This window comes from Hydra vulgaris, chromosome 10, assembly GCF_038396675.1.
Source record: "Hydra vulgaris chromosome 10, alternate assembly HydraT2T_AEP".
In the NCBI taxonomy this organism is placed as follows: Eukaryota; Metazoa; Cnidaria; class Hydrozoa; order Anthoathecata; family Hydridae; genus Hydra; species Hydra vulgaris.
This window is the reverse complement of record NC_088929.1, coordinates 41,954,704-41,974,610: the sequence shown is the minus strand read 5'-3', so window position 1 is coordinate 41,974,610 and position 19,907 is coordinate 41,954,704. Positions and strand designations below refer to the sequence as shown.

Genomic DNA, 19,907 nt, shown 5'->3' with positions numbered 1-19,907 from the left:
ATAAATATAAATATATAATATATATATATATATATATATACATATATATATATATATATATACATATATATATATATATATATATATATTTATATATATATATATATATATATATATATATATATATATATATATATATATACCTTATATCAGATAAGTATTATATATATATATATATATATATATATATATATATATATATATATATATATATATATATATATATGTATATATATATACATATATATATATATAATATATATATATATATATATACATATATATATATATATATATATATATATATATATATATACCTTATATCAGATAAGTATTATATATATATATATATATATATATATATATATATATATATGTATATATATATACATATATGTATATAATATATATATATACATATATATATATATATATATATATATATATATATATATATATATATATATATATATATATATATATATATATTTATATATATATACCTTATATCAGATAAGTATTATATATATATATATATATATGTATATATATATATATATACATATATATATAATACTTATCTGATATAAGATATATATATATATATATATATATATATATATATATATATATATATATATATATATATATATATATATATATATATATATATATATATATATATATATATATATATGTATGTATGTATATGTATATTCACATTTATTTTTATACTTAACGTAAGGCATAATTTAAAATGCTCTTTTATAGGCTGCTTACTAAAACTTTGTTTTGACACAATGGAAATTGAGAACTAATGGGTACAGTACATGGGCAAAACTTTTCCACCTAAAAAAAAAACACTTAATGAGTACTAATTTAGTATGCAATTACAATAACTTTAATAAACAAAAAATTAAAAAATACCTTGGTCAAGTAAGTTATTATTGAGCACACTGACCCATCAACTCCATTATTTTTATAAAACGGATTTGATTGCCAATTCCCTAGCATCCACTTATGATGAAATAATAAAAAAGCAATATAAAACGTTTAATGTGGTACATTTAGATAATATGATACATATTTAAAAACTATATAAAAAAAATTATATTATAAATTGAAAGAAATTTATTGTGATACCCAAAATATATGTGTGTGTGAGTGTGTGTGTGTGTGTGTGTATTTTTAAGAGAAATACAATCTTTTTCAATTTTGACATGTTTTGTAAATTACATGCTTCATTTTTGAAAGATAAAATTACAACTAAAGTTTTGGAATATATAATCAAAATTTGAAGTCATTGCATAAAAATATATTAGCGGACAAATGAAATTGTTACAAACCAATAAAAGTTTTAATACAAATTATTGTTCCGTATATAGCATAAAAATAATAAGTAAATAAAATAAACTAGATTGACAAACTTATATTAAAATGAGTAGTTTGATTAATTATAGATGAATTTTCACATTTATTACGAAGTGCTTCTTTAGTTTTTACTTTGTTTTTGTTAGGAGCAGTATCCAAAATTTTAATACAGTTACACTTAGTTAGACTTTTATTGTTTACGGATGAAATGCTTTTAAACATTAGAATGTCACTTGCAAGGTGCTCATATATCCTTTTTGTTAAATGTCCGGAGGTTTCTCCAATATAACTAGTTTGTAAACAACATTAGATTTAAGCTGCTTAGGAAGTGGATCTTTCTTACAAAAATAATTTGTAATTTGTTAGTTGTGAAAATAAAATTAAATATAACATCTTTACAATATTTTCTAATAATTTTATTAGTTTTAGATTTGGTGAAATTTGAGTAAAATCCAATAAATTGATAATAATAATCCGTAAACTAAGAAATGAGAACCCGATGTTTTAGATTTGGTGAAATTTGAGTAAAATCCAATCCAATTGATAATAATATTTCCCGTAAAATAGGAAATGAGAACCCGATGTTGAGATTTCAAGTATTTTGTTGCTTTAGATAAAATATTTTTAACACGTTTCATCTTTTAAGTATAAATCAGTAGGTAATTTATAGTTTCTTTAAGGGTAATATAAGTAAATAAGCTTTAAACATCATAGGTAACTATATACTTTTTAGTTATATCAACATGTTTTAATTCCTCAACATAAGAAAAAGATTCATAGGTAGTATAAAATAGGTATATAAGTAGACAGTAAATCAGAAAAATGTTTGGCAAGTTTATTGTTATATGTCCCAATTGTTGAAATTGGTTTAAAATATGGTAGAGAAGAATCTTTATTGAGTTTGTGCATCTAAGCTAATGCATAAATTCTTGCTGTTTGTAAACCAACAGGATAAACTTTATTGTAAATGTTATTTTCAAAACAATTATGTTTTTTAAGTCCCTAGATATTCTTGCAAAGATAGTTCTCTATTAATAGTTAGATCGTCTTTTAACCCCTTAGTTTTACAATTTATAATATTATTTAAAGATGCAGTTTAGTCAACATTATTAAAAATAATTAAGCCATTCTCTTTGTCTGGTTTTGCGATTACAATGTTTCATTTTTCTTTAGTCTCTTTGATATACTGTATTTTCTTAGACTAAATTTGATCTTTTACTTATGTTTATTAACGGTTTATAGCATATAACCTGTTTTAAAAAATTCTAGCATTTTTTAAAAATATATGAAAAATCATTTAAATCTAATAAATCTGTTTTAATGCTATAAAGTTAAATTTAAAAGCCTTAAAGTTAAAGTTCAAACCCATTTAGCTTAATAATCGATTTTGATAACCACAATAACAATATGTTCTTATGCACTGGTAAATTTAATTTTTTTAGTTTTTAGAAAATTATATTAACTGCAAGTTTCTTCACCTTAAAAAAATCAATTTCAAGGTAAAAATAAAACTAGAATAGATTATTTTGTACGATGCTTTAACCGCGGAAGATAAAAAAGATGTTGTGGAAGTCGACCGTGTGTTATTAGCGGCATTTCTGTAGATGCCTATACTGCATATGAACTGTTTACAAAACGAAAATTATGTGATGGAGAAAAAGTCGACGTGTTTTTGGCTGATTTAAGACGATTAGCCTATCTTGCTAAATTATTAGAGGAGCCTGTGCGTTTGGCGTTTGTTGTGGGTTTGCCAGAAGTTTTATCATCAAGATTTCGAGCCGTAATGGACCCGATTGATATAATGTTACCCAGAGTAAGAGCTGCTGAACTGTGCAAATGTGATTGACAGTGACGCTGTTGGCGCTGTATCTAGACGCCATGCTACAAAAACCGCGTTAGTGTGTTACAACTGCAAAGGTTTGAATCACATTGCAAAGAATTTTTTGCTTGCGAAGAACTTGTCACCGAAGACTGTTAGATGTTTTAAATGTGGTGAGGAAGGACACATTGCATCGAAATGCTGGAAGCTGCAGGGAAACGATTGCAGGAGCGAGGAATCTGCGCTACCTCGCTCCTGAACAACGGTGGAATGAGCGCATTATCTGTTATTCGTTTAAAAGTTAACGGTATGGTTGCGACAGCTTTAGTGGACACAGGATGTTCGAAGACAATTTTGAATAAAAAATTCCTGCCCAAAAGTCAATGTAGGTACTCAAACTCTCAAAAGGTAGTAACGTTTGAAGGAAAAGTTTATCAGTGCACTTGGTCAGCGGTAGTGATTCTTGAGGTTGATGGCATTAAAGCACATGATGAAGTTATTTTAGTGGACTTCCAACCGTTTGGAGTTGATATGATGCTCGGAATGAGTTCCATTAAATTACTAGGAGGAGTATCCATTTCTCCTTTGGGAAAAGCGAAGTTCGGATTGAGTTACTGTGGAGCATCGGCTTTGAACAAAGACAAAGTTAAGAAAATCGAAATAGAAAAGAAAGATCACGAAGCAGTTTTTAATGGTGTTGAATGGAGAGTCAAATAGAAATGGAGAGATGGAGAAAGCCCCGACCGATTGCGTAATAAAGTGGCACAGTACGGAATTCCACAACACGCTAGAGCAGACTATGAAAACGAACTACAGGAATGGATTGATCGGAAGTGGCTGTTAGAGTATGACGAAAATGAATTGGGGCCGCCCAAAGGACAGATTCCTTTAATGGCTGTCATTCAGAGAAACAAAGACCACAAAATCCGACCTGTTCTGGACTGGAGAGAAGCTAACGATTTCATTGAGACATATACGAGAGATGCAGATGTGTGTGTCGAAAAGCTTAGAGAATGGAGAAGAATGGGTAACAAACCAGCAATTATTGATTTACGCAAGGCTTATCTTCAACTAAAAACTGATAAATCTCTTTGGCCCTTCCAAACAGTGGTGTTTTGAAATAAAAGGTATTGTTTGACACGACTTGGTTTCGGATTGAACGTTGCGCCAATGATCATGAAATCCGTTGTGAGTACCGTCATTGATCAAGACGAATTAGTGAAGAGTGGAACGTCCGCTTATGTTGACGACATTTTCGTAGACGAAAGTGTGGTGAGTCTTGATTATGTCAAAAGGCATTTTTTAAAATATGGTTTAGAAAGTAAAGAAGGTGAGCAGATTGGTAATGATAGAGTTCGTGTGTTAGGATTGTGTGTGCGCAAGGTTGGTAACAAACTGATGTGGTCCAGAGGGAATCGAGTTGATGCTATCTCGCAAAAGTTAACCAGGAGAGTTGTGTTTTCAATCTGTGGACAGATGGTAGGACAGATACCCGTGTATGGTTGGCTGCGAGTGATTTGTAGTCTCTTGAAGAGGAAAGCTGTCAGTCTGACAAAGGGTTGGGACGATGAAATTTGTGATGAGAACGTTAAGTGGGTGCTTAAAGAAGTATTTGCTGAGGTGGAATGTTGCGAGCCTGCTTGTGGTGATTGGGCTGTGTGTGGTGATAAGGGAAAAGTGTGGGTTGATGCCAGTTCTTTAGCGATGGGTGCTCTTATTCAAGTTGGGGAAACTACTGTGGAGGATGCAACATGGCTGCGAAAAGAAACGTCTGATATTCATATAAACATGGCAGAATTAGACGCTGTGATACGTGGAATGAATATGGCTCTGATGTGGAAGCTGAAGAAAGTGACTGTTTTTACCGATTCCGTGACAGTATTCCACTGGGTTTCTGACGCCCTTACAGGAAAATCAAGGTTGAGATCAAAAGCGACGGGTGAAATGCTGATTCGAACAGAGTACGGATTTGGTGTACCTTTGGTACACCAAATCTGTACTCTGTTTGAAAACATCCGCTATAAAACGCTATAAAATGATAATTATTATTAAAAATATAACTAATGAGAAAAACTTGATATAAATAATCATTAGATCCTAGTGTGTTTGGCCGGGACTTTTCGTTACACAGTCAGTCTGTTAAGCGTGCTGCAAAGCTTGTTTCTGAACTTTCTAAAAAGTTTATTCTTTACAAAATGGCATAATTTAGCATTTGAAAAACCAAAAATGTCGAATTACTATAAGAAAGCTTAATTTAAAAAAAAGTTACGATCCATAAATATTTATTAGTTTAACCTTTCTCAACATCCTTCATTTTATAATGCATAGTATTATTAAGAATTTTAATGCTATTAAATAAAAAGTACACACTTGATATATTAAGTTTTAAGTCTTCTACTTTACTCAAGCCAAGAATAAATTGTTGTAAAAAGATATTATTTCGTTTAGTAATATTTGACTATATAGTTGGATTATATCTAGGAGAAATCTAGGGCAGATCTGGGCTGCAGGACCTTTTCACCCGGGGAGCTAAAAATATTTTCAAAACTATATAGTTTTATTAGCTTTACACTTTGATTATGCAAATAAATTATGCAAACTTGTTATCCCATTTAAGCAAATTTTGACACAGTAGCAACAAAATGGGGACATGACTACAAATAAGAAGCATTTGTTTTGTATTAAACAAGCATTGAAAAAAAACACTCAAGTCTCTCCATAATTGTGTTTTTTGATTCAACAACCTTTCCATAGTGCATCGCTAGATGCAATTATTATTTGTGGTTGTTGCAGAAATGGTTGTTTAGAAATAAAGTTTCAGTTGAATGGTAGAGATAAATATGTAAGCGAATTGCTATCTTGTAAAAATTTATTTCTTGAAAAAAAAAAGGGTTATTTAGCTCTCAAAAACCACATAAATATTGCTATTAAGTTAAACTGAACTTGATGCGTGTCATTTAAGCATAAAGCTGACACGTATCATCTATATGCTTGATCAAGTAACTACTGCAACTTTTATATTTGGACATTAAAAGACTGGTATTGTTAAAGGCTATTGCCGGATTTTGAACTTATGGAAAGAAATAAAACAAAATGTTAAAAAAATTTTAAAGAGTATTTTACATAAACTATTAGACAAGTTTTATAGCATGAAAAATTGTTTTAACAAAGAAATACCAGATTAAAATAAACATATTTTAACAGAGCACAACTACTTTAAAAAAGAAATCTAACATTTTAATGAACAATAATTACTGCAAAAAACAAGTTGTAACTTTGAATTATGTTTTGTATTTTAACTAAAATATTTTATATTATTTATTTTTTATTATAAATTTTAGTTTAACTTATCCATTTAATTCCTTTAAGTGTTTATAACTATTCGAATAGAATAATTGACAATAACAATTTTGTCATAGATAATAACAATTTTGTCTAATGTACATATTTTTTTTAAACTTTGTCTAATGTACACATCCAGAATCTTTTGTATATAAGTAATTCTATGAAATAGTTCTTTGCAGAACTTTGTATTTGTTAGGAAACAAACCAATAAATATCTCAACGTGTACACGAACAGAAGTGATTTTTGGGGTTGATATCTAAGCAAGATAACTGTAGTTTCCCTTTTGCAAGTCCTCATATCTTTAATTCCCCACAATAAAAGTTGACACTATTAGTAATGTTTAAACCTCTACCGGTTAAAAAAAATCTCTAAGAAAAATGTTTCATTAAATTGAACAATTCTCTTTTAGGTATTTTTTACTGAAAATGCTCCCCAAGCCTTGGAAACAAATTTTATCACACTCTGTTAGCTTACTCCTATAAAGAACTTAGCAATATTATGATGTTTGTACTGTGACCAAGTTGTTGCTCCTGCGTATAAATTAAATGGTTTGTTCATTACGACCAGACCATTTAATTAAATGTTTTATTCTGAAGTACATGATATCATTCCACCTTAAAATAACTTTGACGAAGTTTATTTTAAAATTTCAGAAATATAAGCAAGTTCTCTGATAGATAGATTTAGTCGATACCTCATAAGTGGGATGTTAATAGGCACTTAACTCACCCTAACTTAATTGCGAATAATCAACATGGCTTCCTCAAGATTCATTTAGCTTGTAAAAATCTTTTAAAATCTGTAAATGATTGGAGTATTACCTTAACAAAAACATCTAACAACAGATATTGTTTACATTGACTTTCAAAAGACATTTGATTCTGTATCTCATACTAAATTATTAGCTAAACTTGCTCTGTTTAACATAGTTAAAGTTCATTATCAAACTCAACTCTTAATGTTAGCAAAGATCCTTAGAATAGCGTGTCTGGTTTAACATTATTCTTTCTAAACATCATCGATTTAACTACTACAGTTAAAAATCTTGGTTGCTCTTTAAAGACTTATGCCAATGACATCAAGTTTTATAGTTTATTTTGCAATACGAATCATAGCCTCCACTTACTTAATGCTCTTAATAACGTTGTTACTTTGATAGAAACATGACAACTATCTATTTCTAATAGCAAGTATATTGTTCAAAGGTTATTGCCTGGTTATTAAGAAAATGTATTAACTTTAACTATAATTTAGAAGACCATACTTTAGCTTGGTCTTGCAATCGGAAAGATCTCAGTGTAACTCTGGATTATCACAAAACTATAAAAGATATATTAATATGTTTTAAGACTTGCGATCCAAATATCTTAGTAAGAGCCTTCACTTCATAAATTAGGCATATTTTAGAATATTGCTCGCCAGTTTAATTGCCATTGCCTTATGCAACTAATGGAGGTATACGTTTAATTGAAAAAAAAACTTTATAAATTTTTTATAAAGATTTCAATTTGTTAACTATGTTCAAGTGGGTTATTCTAAATAAGTGCAACTGCATATTATATGTATATAAGCGCAACTTGTAACATAGTATATATATATATATATATATATATATATATATATATATATATATATATATATATATATATATATATATATATATATATATATATATATATATATATATGGGGCACCGATGTGGGTTTGTGCCTTGGGCACTAAAAAGGCTTAATCTTAATATATATAAAAATATTTATATATACATATATATATATATATATATATATATATATATATATATATATATATATATATATATATATATATATATATATATATATATATATATATATATATATATATATATATATATGGGGCACCGATGTGGGTTTGTGCCTTGGGCACTAAAAAGGCTTAATCTTAATATATATAAAAATATTTATATATACATATATATATATATATATATATATATATATATATATATATATATATATATATATATATATATATATATATATATATATATATATATATATATATATATATATATATATATATATATATATATAGGGGGCACCGATGTGGGTTTGTGCCTTGGGCACTAAAAAAGCTTAATCCGGCCCTGACGGTAGACAATTTAAATTTTTGTGTTTGTATGTTTAATATTATGCAAAGAAAACAGTTGTTAACAAATATGTTTGTAGTTGGTACTACTATCACTCATATAAAACCTACAATAACGTATTTCTGTATTAAAATTAATAGTTAATAAATTTTGAAATAATATTAGACAAACTGCATTTTTTATTAGATAAAAAAATCAAAAAGATATTGTCATTTACATTTTAAAGTTTTTTTTCTAGATTTACATCTACCAAAGTCTTCGAGTATATCGTCAAAGTTAATTTTGCGCAACATATCTGCCTCAATCATAGGCATAGATAAGCAAAGATAAGGAATCGAGCCTTTCTTGTTTCATTGTTGATCTATTTGGATTTTTTGTACGTTTCAACTGAGAAAAAGAACGCTCAGTTGAATAGTTAGTAACCATTAATGTTAAAAATATGCACAAGGCAATTTCAACATTAAAAAAGGCGCAGTCGATATTGTAACTATTACTTGGTATAATTCACCATGATTGAACGTGTTGTTTTCCAATTTTGATGCAGCTGGAAACTTGTGTCGAATACATGAATGAAACTGTTGTAGTTCATGATATAAATTATTGTTCAGATCTTTAGGATAAGCATTTATTAGTTCTTCACAACACTGAGATGTTTGTGATAATGATCCATCGACCAAACAAGAAAAGCGAACTGCTACATCATTATATACTTGTCTTCGTCTACTCATTTCTGTCTCAAGTTTGTCAACAATGGCGTTGAATGCAGATATAAAAAATTTGTCTCTGGCATTCAGAGATACTTCAGGGGCATCACCATCATTGAACACTGTCTTTCGTTTACGATTACGGGTCAAAGTTGACTTATAATCTACACCTGGTGTCATTATTTTTTGCAGCTTCTTCAAATCTTTCAAATTCATTCCTAGATTTATGCAAGTGATCTGCTAGTGAAGAATACAAATCAGCACACGTTTTTAAGCTCACATGCTCTTTTTGGAGAGCCTGACTAACCCTGTGAAAATGCTGTAATATCTCTTTCCAAAAAACAAGCATGAAAGCAAATTCTAATTCTTGCATCTTCTTTGCAATGTTTTCTGCTTCTCTTCTGGTGTGTCCTTTCTGTCACTGGTCTTCTTGTATACATTCTAATGCTTTTAAAATCTGAGGATGAAACTTTAGGATGGCTTTAGTTGCAACAGCATGTGCATCCCATCTGGTATCGGAAAGAGACTTTACCAGCGTTTCATTCACAAGGCATCCTTTCAGAATCTTCCATCTGTTGCTTGAAGCTGAGAAAAAAGTATAGATCAGTTGCACTGTATGGAAGAAGTTTACTGCCTCTAAACAGGAGTCAACGGCACTTCTACCTACAAGATTTTGTGAATGGGCAGCACAGGGTATGTATATAACGAACTCATTTTCCTCTAGAATTTTTTTTTGCATGCCCTTGTAGCACGCGGACATATTAGCTGCATTATCGTAGGATTGACCTCTGCATTTCGAAAAATCAATGTTGCAGACTTCAGGTAAGTACTGCAGCACTTGCTTAGCCATACCTTCACCAATGTGATTTTGCAACTCCAAGAAAGTCAAAAAGCGTTTAATGGGCTCTCCATCTGCTACATATCGAAGAACAACGCTTAACTAATCTATATGTGAAATATCGGGTGTTGAGTCTACTGACAAGCTGAAATAACCGGAAGCCTTTACTTCATCTACAATTACTTCACAAACTTTTTTGGACATAATTTCAATCAGTTCTCCACATATAGTTTTGGATAAATAAGAAAGATTTCCCCTTCCAGAATTTCCATATTTCGCAATGTGTGATGCTAAAAATGGATAAAACTGGCTGACCGATTCTAGCAGCCCTAAATAATTTCCATTTTGTAAAGATCCAAATTTTTCTATTGTTCCTCTGAAAGCCAGACCACGCTCGGCTATAGTGCAAATACCCGCTATTGCTCGCCTAAAAACATGTTCCCAGTAACTATACTCTTCATTTATTTGCTCTTCTAGCTTTTGTAGTACACCGGAGCCTTTTCGACGAGTTAGGTATACTAACATGCAGTTTTTATGAGTAGCGCTTTGTTCGTGATTATCAACATAAATGTTATTTTTCCAGTCACTGAACCCATTTTTATCAGCAAAATTTGTGGAACCTGTAGATGCAAAAAGTTTACAAACAAAGCAGTACACAGATCCTGTGGATGTTGAATGCAATAACCACACTCTACTGTACTGCTCACCATTCGCTTTTGTGCCACAGAAAAGTTTTTGGGAACAATATCTTGTTATTTTTCCTCCAGCATAAATACGGCAAGATTTATCAAAGGGACCAAAATGATGCTGACAGTTAGTAGCCCCACAGTCAACCCAGTAAGCCACATCATAAACGGAAAAGTCAATCCACAGTCCTGGATCTATTGCTTAGTTAATTTTATCATTTTCATCCTTATCATCTGTATCTTTATCATCATCTTCAGCAGATTGAAGAGGGTTACACTTATAATTCATTATCAAGCTCTATTGCAGTGTCTGGATTTGCAGAACAGTCTATATTAGACTTATTAGGAGGGCCAATAGTGTCAGTAAAATCTTTTTTTGCCTGTTGCTGACCTAAAACTAAATAACTTGTTATTTTTCTGCTCGTAGCTATCACAACAGAAACAGTGTGCTCTTTTTCTTTAGCTTGTTTTCTCTTTTGTGCACCACTTAACTGAACACGTTACATTTTGGGATCTGAAATTGAAAAAGTATGCGAAAAGATTTAAATAAAAAGGATTAAATGATATAAAACGAAAATGTAATTTACATAAAAATTAAAAAACTAATGCAAAATAAGGCTAAAAAAACAACAAACTTAAGGTGCGAGCTCCTATAAATAATTCCTTAATATCAGAATCAATAAAAATGATAAAACAAATGATAAAACAGCTTTAATAATAGTTTCACGTTGTTAATAAAAAAAAAAAAAAAAAAATAATTTCAACTATAATGTTTGCTGATGATAGCAATTTTTTTATCTCCGGAAAAATTATAAACGAACTGTGCGTAGAAATGAATCAAGAATTAGAAAAAATTACTGGATGGTTTAGGGCAAATAAACTTTCTATTAACTTAAGTAAAACGAAGTTTTCTTTATTTCATCCTTCTTATAAAAAAAAGAAGTTGAATCTTCTCGTCCAAAATTGTTTATTGAAAATAGAGAAATAAGTAGGGATAATGTTACTAAATTTTTAGGTGTTTTTATTGACGAAAATCTAAATTGGAATAAACATATCGCCTATTTAAGTAGTAAAATATCTAAAAGTATCGGAATAATATACCGATCACGCCATTTATTGAAAGAGCCGCTACTCAAACAAATCTACTATAGCTTTGTTCAAAGTTATTTAAATTATGGTAATACAGCATGGGGTAGTACCTATAAAAGCAAACTAGAACCTCTCTATCGTAAACAGAAGCATGCTATACGAGTAATTAAATTTAAAAATAAAAACGAACACACAAAGCCTCTTTTTGAACAGATGTCTTTACTAACATTGTTTGAACTAAATATATATAATGTTCTAAGTCTTATGTATAATAGTAAAATGCAAAAAACTCCTTTAATTTTCTATAGTCTTTATAAACAAAAGCCCGAGTATAAATACCTGTTGCGCACAAATAGTACCCTTTTAGAGCCTTCATTCAAAACTAAGCTTGTGCAATTTAAAATTACTTATCGTGCACCTCATATCTGGAATAAGTTTTTATTACTTAATCAAAATATTATTAACCTTGAAAACTTAAATGGCTTTAAAAAAACTATTAAAAAGAGTATTTTAAAGTATAAAAATTTACTTACTGATTTTTTCTAAATTTGTTCACTGCTAGCTTCTTATATAAACTCTTATTTTTTAATATACTTTAATATATATTTCAAACATTGCGTTAGCAATAAACGTGGTAATATTAAGAAAAAGTAACGATACATGTTTGTATAATTGTTATCTTACACTTTAATACAATTATAATGTAACAATTTAACGTAAAAATTTTGTAAATATTTTAATTTTTCTATACGTATATATATATATATATATACATATATATATATATATATATATATATATATATATATATATATATATATATATATATATATATATATATATATATGTATGACAATGTAAAGCGGTTCTTGATGATAAGACCTTTTGGTCTTCTGCAAGTTTCCCACGTTCTTCTTACAGTTCGTATTACAGAAGTTTGTTTATTATTTATGTTTTTGATTTTTTTTTATATATATATTTATATGTATATTCAATCTAAACGAATCTTTATTATGTAATCACGAAAATGTATACTATGGAACAAAAAATACATAACAAAAAAAATATATATATATATCCTCAAGTGAAGTCGTTAAAGCGCAAAAAAAAAAGTCATTAAAGCGCGATAAAAATAATTAGTTTAAAAAAAAGCTCAATAGAAAAAACCGGCTCATTGATAGCTTAATTTTTAAGCACTCAGTTTTAGCCAAACTTGAATGTGAATTTATTTTATAATGTATTTCTTCATTTTCATAGCACTTGTTCTATTTTCAGTAGTTTCTGGACTTAAATTTGTTTAAAAAAAATATTTCTTGAGGACTTGTGGTGCTCCCAAACGCTTGGTGCCCAAGGCAAATGCCTTGTTTGCCTAATGTTTAATCTAGGCCTATCTACAGTGATCTATCTACAGTGATCTATCTACAGTGATCTAGGCCTATCTACAGTATCTACAAGAAAACGGTTTTTAATTGTCTACTGTGATTTTAAAGAAAAAAAACTTTGTCTAAGGTAGGGTTGTTTGCCGTAAAAACTTACGCATTTTTATCTTCGCATTTCAAGTTGCTATTGCGTAAGTTGTGCAGGCGCAAATTCACCTTCCGTAACGCATTATACAAAATAGATAAATAATAACAATTCCGTAATAACACTTCACGAAAAGATACTTGGAAAACAAATCATTTCGAAAGAATACTTGCAAAACAGTTCCTTTCGGAAGGTGCATTTCGGAATGTGCGCTTTTAGAATAGAATCAAAGGCATTTATTAAACTGTTATACAAAAAAAAATTAATATTTATTATTTAAATAAAATAATGTTGTCAAATGATTCTTCAATAGTTTATACATATATATCTGGTATACGTACATACATATATATATATATATATATATATATATATATATATATATATATATATATATATATATATATATATATATATATATATATATATATATATATATATATATATATATATATATATATATATATATATATATATATATTTATATATATATATATATATATAAATTGATTTTAATAAAAAAGGCAGCGTATAACTACTTTTTTTTTTTTAAATATATTTTAGATATAATAATATATTTACAATATTTCGTTGACCTATTGTGGTTAGCGTCATCAGGTAATCATCAGATAATTACCTGATGACGCTATCCACAATAGGTCAACGAAATATTGTAAATATATTATTATATCTAAAATATATTTAAAAAAAAAAAATAGTTATTTGCTTTTTAATTAAAATCAATTTATTTATATACATATCCTATAACAAGATATGACTTTTAAAGATATATATATATATATATATATATATATATATATATATATATATATATATATATATATATATATATATATAACTTTCAGCGCTTGTATAGTCCAAATGAGCTTCTATGTTAAAATTGTTTCCAGGGGCAGAGACCCGGGGAAGGGTTGTATTTTACGTGCCCGCTTTTTTACTTCAAAATCTTTCAACTAATTTTTTACTCCTCTCCAAAATAGCTTGAGCTTTAAAACTTTCAGCGGTTGTATAGTTCCAATAACGTTGGGATGTTGTAAATTAAAACATTTTTCAGGGCCAACGAACGATACAAGGGGCAACAAATGCCTTTCCCATCTTCCCACCCTGACATTTATTTAATATATAAAGGAAAATATTTTTCTTGTCTTGAATGTCTTTAAAATTATTTTTTAATATACTTGTTGTTATTGAGGTAATAAAAGTGAAAGCGCATATAACAGAGCACCACAAAAATAAAAAAATTGAAACTAAACATAAAACTATTCTATTTGAAAACAAGTGAGAGCGATTTTTAGGGATTTTATTATATAATTTAGTTTTAGCATTCATCACTTAAATTAGGTCTTTTTTTGATTTTAACATAGGCATTCGTTTCCGATTGCGCAATTGTTAATGTTGTTCAAGTTCTCTTCATTATTAACTTTTTATTCATAAATGACATTCTAAAAAGTATATTTTATGAAAGTCTTGATTTTTTATAAAAGTTTAAACCTGAAACTTATGAATATTGGATAAAAAATTAGTATTTTTTTTTGCTTATTTGATTATTCGTATTTGATTCATAAAACATAATTAAATATATTTATTAAGCCGTGTTTCGTGAGCTTTTTTTCGTTAAGAACTGTTTCGCAAGTTGCAGTGCGAAAAAGTTTCGTTTCGAAAGAAATTTGGCTTTTTATCATTATTTTAAAAAATAAAACCTTAAAATGTTCATATGTTGCAATACTGAAAAAAAAAAATTTTTATAAACATTTTGGTATATAAAATTTTTTTTTTTTTAAATTATATCAGTTTGGCCAACAAAGTTTATTTATACACTTCAAAACGTCGTTTAGCGAAAGAGCAAGTTTCGCAAGTGCGACTTCCGTGAGCGCTACTTTTGTACGTAGCAAAATAGTTTTATTTTGTAATACAACTTGCGAAAGGCTACATTTCGTAAGTAGCACTTGCGAAATGAACATCGATGGTTTTTTTTGTTTCGTAAAATTCGGTTCAAAAAAAAAAAATCCTGATTCTCAATTTCCTTCCGAAAGAATTTTATTTTTTCGGAATTGTACGAAATCTTCCGTTAACAACTCAAGTCTACAGGGATTACAGTGATACAAAAAATTTTGTATTGCCTGAAATAAATTAAAAGTTTTTTTTCAAATTTAAATAACCCATTAGAAAACGTATTTTAATATTTTTTGGTGTTTTATTATTAAAAGTATGAAAAATTTATTAAAAAAAATTCCTAACTTAAATTTTAGATCAAATTTGAAAAATACTAATTTGAAAAAGCATTACAATGCGCCAATATTAATCTATTGTCAATATTAATCTATTGCCAATATTAATCTATTGTCAATATTAATCTATTGTCAATATTAATCTATTGTCAATATTAATCTATTGTCAATATTAATCTATTGCCAATATTAATCTATTGTCAATATTAATCTATTGCCAATATTAATCTATTGTCAATATTAATCTATTGCCAATATTAATCTATTGTCAATATTAATCTATTGTCAATATTAATCTATTGTCAATATTAATCTATTGTCAATATTAATCTATTGTCAATATTAATCTATTGCCAATATTAATCTATTGTCAATATTAATCTATTGTCAATATTAATCTATTGTCAATATTAATCTATTGTCAATATTAATCTATTGCCAATATTAATCTATTGTCAATATTAATCTATTGTCAATATTAATCTATTGTCAATATTAATCTATTGTCAATATTAATCTATTGTCAATATTAATCTATTGTCAATATTAATCTATTGCCAATATTAATCTATTGTCAATATTAATCTATTGTCAATATTAATCTATTGTCAATATTAATCTATTGTCAATATTAATCTATTGCCAATATTAATCTATTGTCAATATTAATCTATTGTCAATATTAATCTATTGTCAATATTAATCTATTGTCAATATTAATCTATTGCCAATATTAATCTATTGTCAATATTAATCTATTGTCAATATTAATCTATTGTCAATATTAATCTATTGTCAATATTAATCTATTGCCAATATTAATCTATTGTCAATATTAATCTATTGCCAATATTAATCTATTGTCAATATTAATCTATTGCCAATATTAATCTATTGTCAATATTAATCTATTGTCAATATTAATCTATTGTCAATATTAATCTATTGTCAATATTAATCTATTGTCAATATTAATCTATTGCCAATATTAATCTATTGTCAATATTAATCTATTGTCAATATTAATCTATTGTCAATATTAATCTATTGTCAATATTAATCTATTGCCAATATTAATCTATTGTCAATATTAATCTATTGTCAATATTAATCTATTGTCAATATTAATCTATTGTCAATATTAATCTATTGTCAATATTAATCTATTGTCAATATTAATCTATTGCCAATATTAATCTATTGTCAATATTAATCTATTGTCAATATTAATCTATTGTCAATATTAATCTATTGCCAATATTAATCTATTGCCAATATTAATCTATTGTCAATATTAATCTATTGTCAATATTAATCTATTGTCAATATTAATCTATTTTCAATATTAATCTATTGTCAATATTAATCTATTGTCAATATTAATCTATTGCCAATATTAATCTATTGTCAATATTAATCTATTGTCAATATTAATCTATTGTCAATATTAATCTATTGCCAATATTAATCTATTGCCAATATTAATCTATTGTCAATATTAATCTATTGTCAATATTAATCTATTGTCAATATTAATCTATTTTCAATATTAATCTATTGTCAATATTAATCTATTGTCAATATTAATCTATTGTCAATATTAATCTATTGTCAAGTAAGTTTTCACATAGCGATACATATACTTATATTACATATGTTATATATAAAAAAAAATAATTATTTTAAAAACAAGCATTTTGTTAATAATAATATTTTAAGTCAATTCAATTATTTATATTTAATTACTTATATTTAGTTTCGTTTTGTTTTAGTCTTTATCCTTGACCTAAAAGGCCGGAAAAAAGAAAAAGTTCAGATTACAATCTAAACCATCTGAACTTCCTAAATTCTGGTATCAAGCCTGCAAAACTTGTGTTTTAGCAAAACGTTAATATCTATAAAACAGTTATGCACAAAATAAATACAACTTAGTAATTTATTTAAATAAAAACAAATTAGTACAGTTATTTTAAAATATAAAACACATTTAAAGCATGCTTACTATTATTTTCTACATTAAATAATTTTTACCGAGGAGGAGAAATTTAGAAAGAACTTTCAGCACATGTACAGCTGTATAAAGAGTGCCGTAAATAAATGTATCCATAATTAAAACTTTATATTGTGTAAAAAATAAAAAACTAGAATAAACAAAAAAAGATTTTAACTAAAAGCAACAAATAAATTAATCTCATAAACTAAAAAAATAGAAAAACATCATTTAAAGCTTTTAAAATTAAAACTTCATTATATAGATATATGTATTTGTTGCTTACTGAAACTTTGTTTGGGCATTCTGGGTATTGAGAATCAATTGGTACAGCACATGGACAAAATTTTTCTACCTATAAAGTTTTTTTTTATAATAAGAATTATTTAAAAATGCATTTTTGATAAAATTATAGTTAAAAAAATGCTAATTACCTTACTCAAATAATTTAATATTGAGCACAGTGATCCATCAAGTCCGTTGTTTTTATAAAACGGATCTGATTGCCAGTTACCTTGCATCCACTTAGAGAAAAAAAAAAACATAAAAACCATTTCGAATTTTTTCTGTATTGACTTTTTAGTTTAACACACTATTTCAAATATTAAAAAGCGAAGAAAACATTTAAACCATTAGTTTTGCATATATGTCTGTGTGTGTGTATATATATATATATATATATATATATATATATATATATATATATATATATATATATATATATATATATATATATATATATATATTTATATATATATATATATATATATTTATATATATATATATATATATATATATATATATATATATATATATATATATATATATATATATATATATATATATATATATATATGTAAATTATGTTAGTGTATTTTACAAATAAAGTGCTCAATGTTCTTAAAGAACAAAGCAATAATTATCTAACTTTTAGATTATTATTGCAATGGTGATACTTCTACTTGAAGTTTCACCATTGCTGGATCATCAGGAAAAGTTAATAAATTTCAAAAAAAATTCAATTTATAGAAAAAAGTATTTTACAGGAAGTTATAAATTATTATAAAAAAGTTTTAATTACAATAATTTTTTTGGTTAACGGGAAGTTGAAGAAAGTAATTATTAAACAAATTTCTTTGGAATTGGGATAGTTTAATTTGGTCATTTGTTTTTATAATTTTTTAGTAACTATTTATTTTCGTGCCTACATTTAGAAATTAATTCAGATTTTTTATTTAATAAATTTTCCTGATTTAAATTAGTAACTATTTCAAATTTTTCTTGCAAGCATAGCATACATTTTTTGGAAATGCTATCATAGGCAGGGGCAGATTTTAGAATAGACCATTGTAAATTAAAACTTTTATTTTTTTCTTTTAAATCCCAAATATATTTTGACAGCATAGTCTCTTTTGAATATTTTTTGTGTTTAAACGATTGTTTGTGGTTGGCATAACGTTTTTTCCATTCTCCTCGGTTAAGCCAATATATTGTTTATCAGGGTTATTTTGTGAGGAAAAACATTTTCCATTTAGATGGCAATCTATTTTTTGTTTACAATTACAGAGTTTTTTTCTTTTATATGTTTATTTTTATTAATTAACGTGTAGTTGTGGCCTTTTATAATCCTTTCTAAATTTTTTGTACAACTATATCTTACTTAAATGGTATTTCTGTTAAAAATCTTATGTAATTTATTAGAGGGAGGGAAATGTTTGTCTACTAGTTTTAGCAAAGTTTTACCTATATTTGTTGAAACATTTTTGCTGTACGGGGTGTGGAACCAAATTATGTTTCTATTTCTATTACGCTTTTTTGCGATTTTCATTTCAAATTTTAGCTCGAAATTTTAAAAGGCACTTTTTTAAGGGCATCTTCATAAACGCGTTTAGAGGAGTTAAAAATATTTTCATTAGAAGAGTTTTGGTTTAGCCTATTGTTAATTGAAATTGGAATTTGTTTTAGAATTTGAGGGGGATGGTTCGAATTCACATTAGTATACAATAATTCGTCATTAGGCTTTTTGTAGGGCTTATAGGAACTTTATGAGAGGTTAAATGTCATCAAGAAAATTCACTATTTTTAAATTTATGTTTATTTCAATTTGGAAGTTAATGTTTTTAAAAACTTTAATAATGTCTTTTCTAATTTTATCGAGTTGTG

The 19,907-nt window shown here is 26.9% G+C and overlaps 1 protein-coding gene across 4 annotated transcripts in view; it reads right to left on the bottom strand.

Annotated features, from left to right (window-relative positions):
* Positions 1-19,907, bottom strand: part of LOC136085974 (uncharacterized) — an 81,867-nt gene that overhangs the window by 9,938 nt on the left and 52,022 nt on the right. For 2 of the 4 annotated variants that reach the window (XM_065808057.1, XM_065808060.1), the window contains exons 4-7: positions 18,179-18,268; positions 18,031-18,099; positions 928-1,017; positions 781-849 (exon numbers count right to left, since the gene is read on the bottom strand). In XM_065808057.1, coding sequence (XP_065664129.1) covers positions 781-849; positions 928-1,017; positions 18,031-18,099; positions 18,179-18,268 — 318 coding nt within the window. The remainder of the gene's footprint in view (positions 1-780; positions 850-927; positions 1,018-18,030; positions 18,100-18,178; positions 18,269-19,907) is intronic. The other 2 variants (XM_065808059.1, XM_065808058.1) reach the window with 2 other exon arrangements.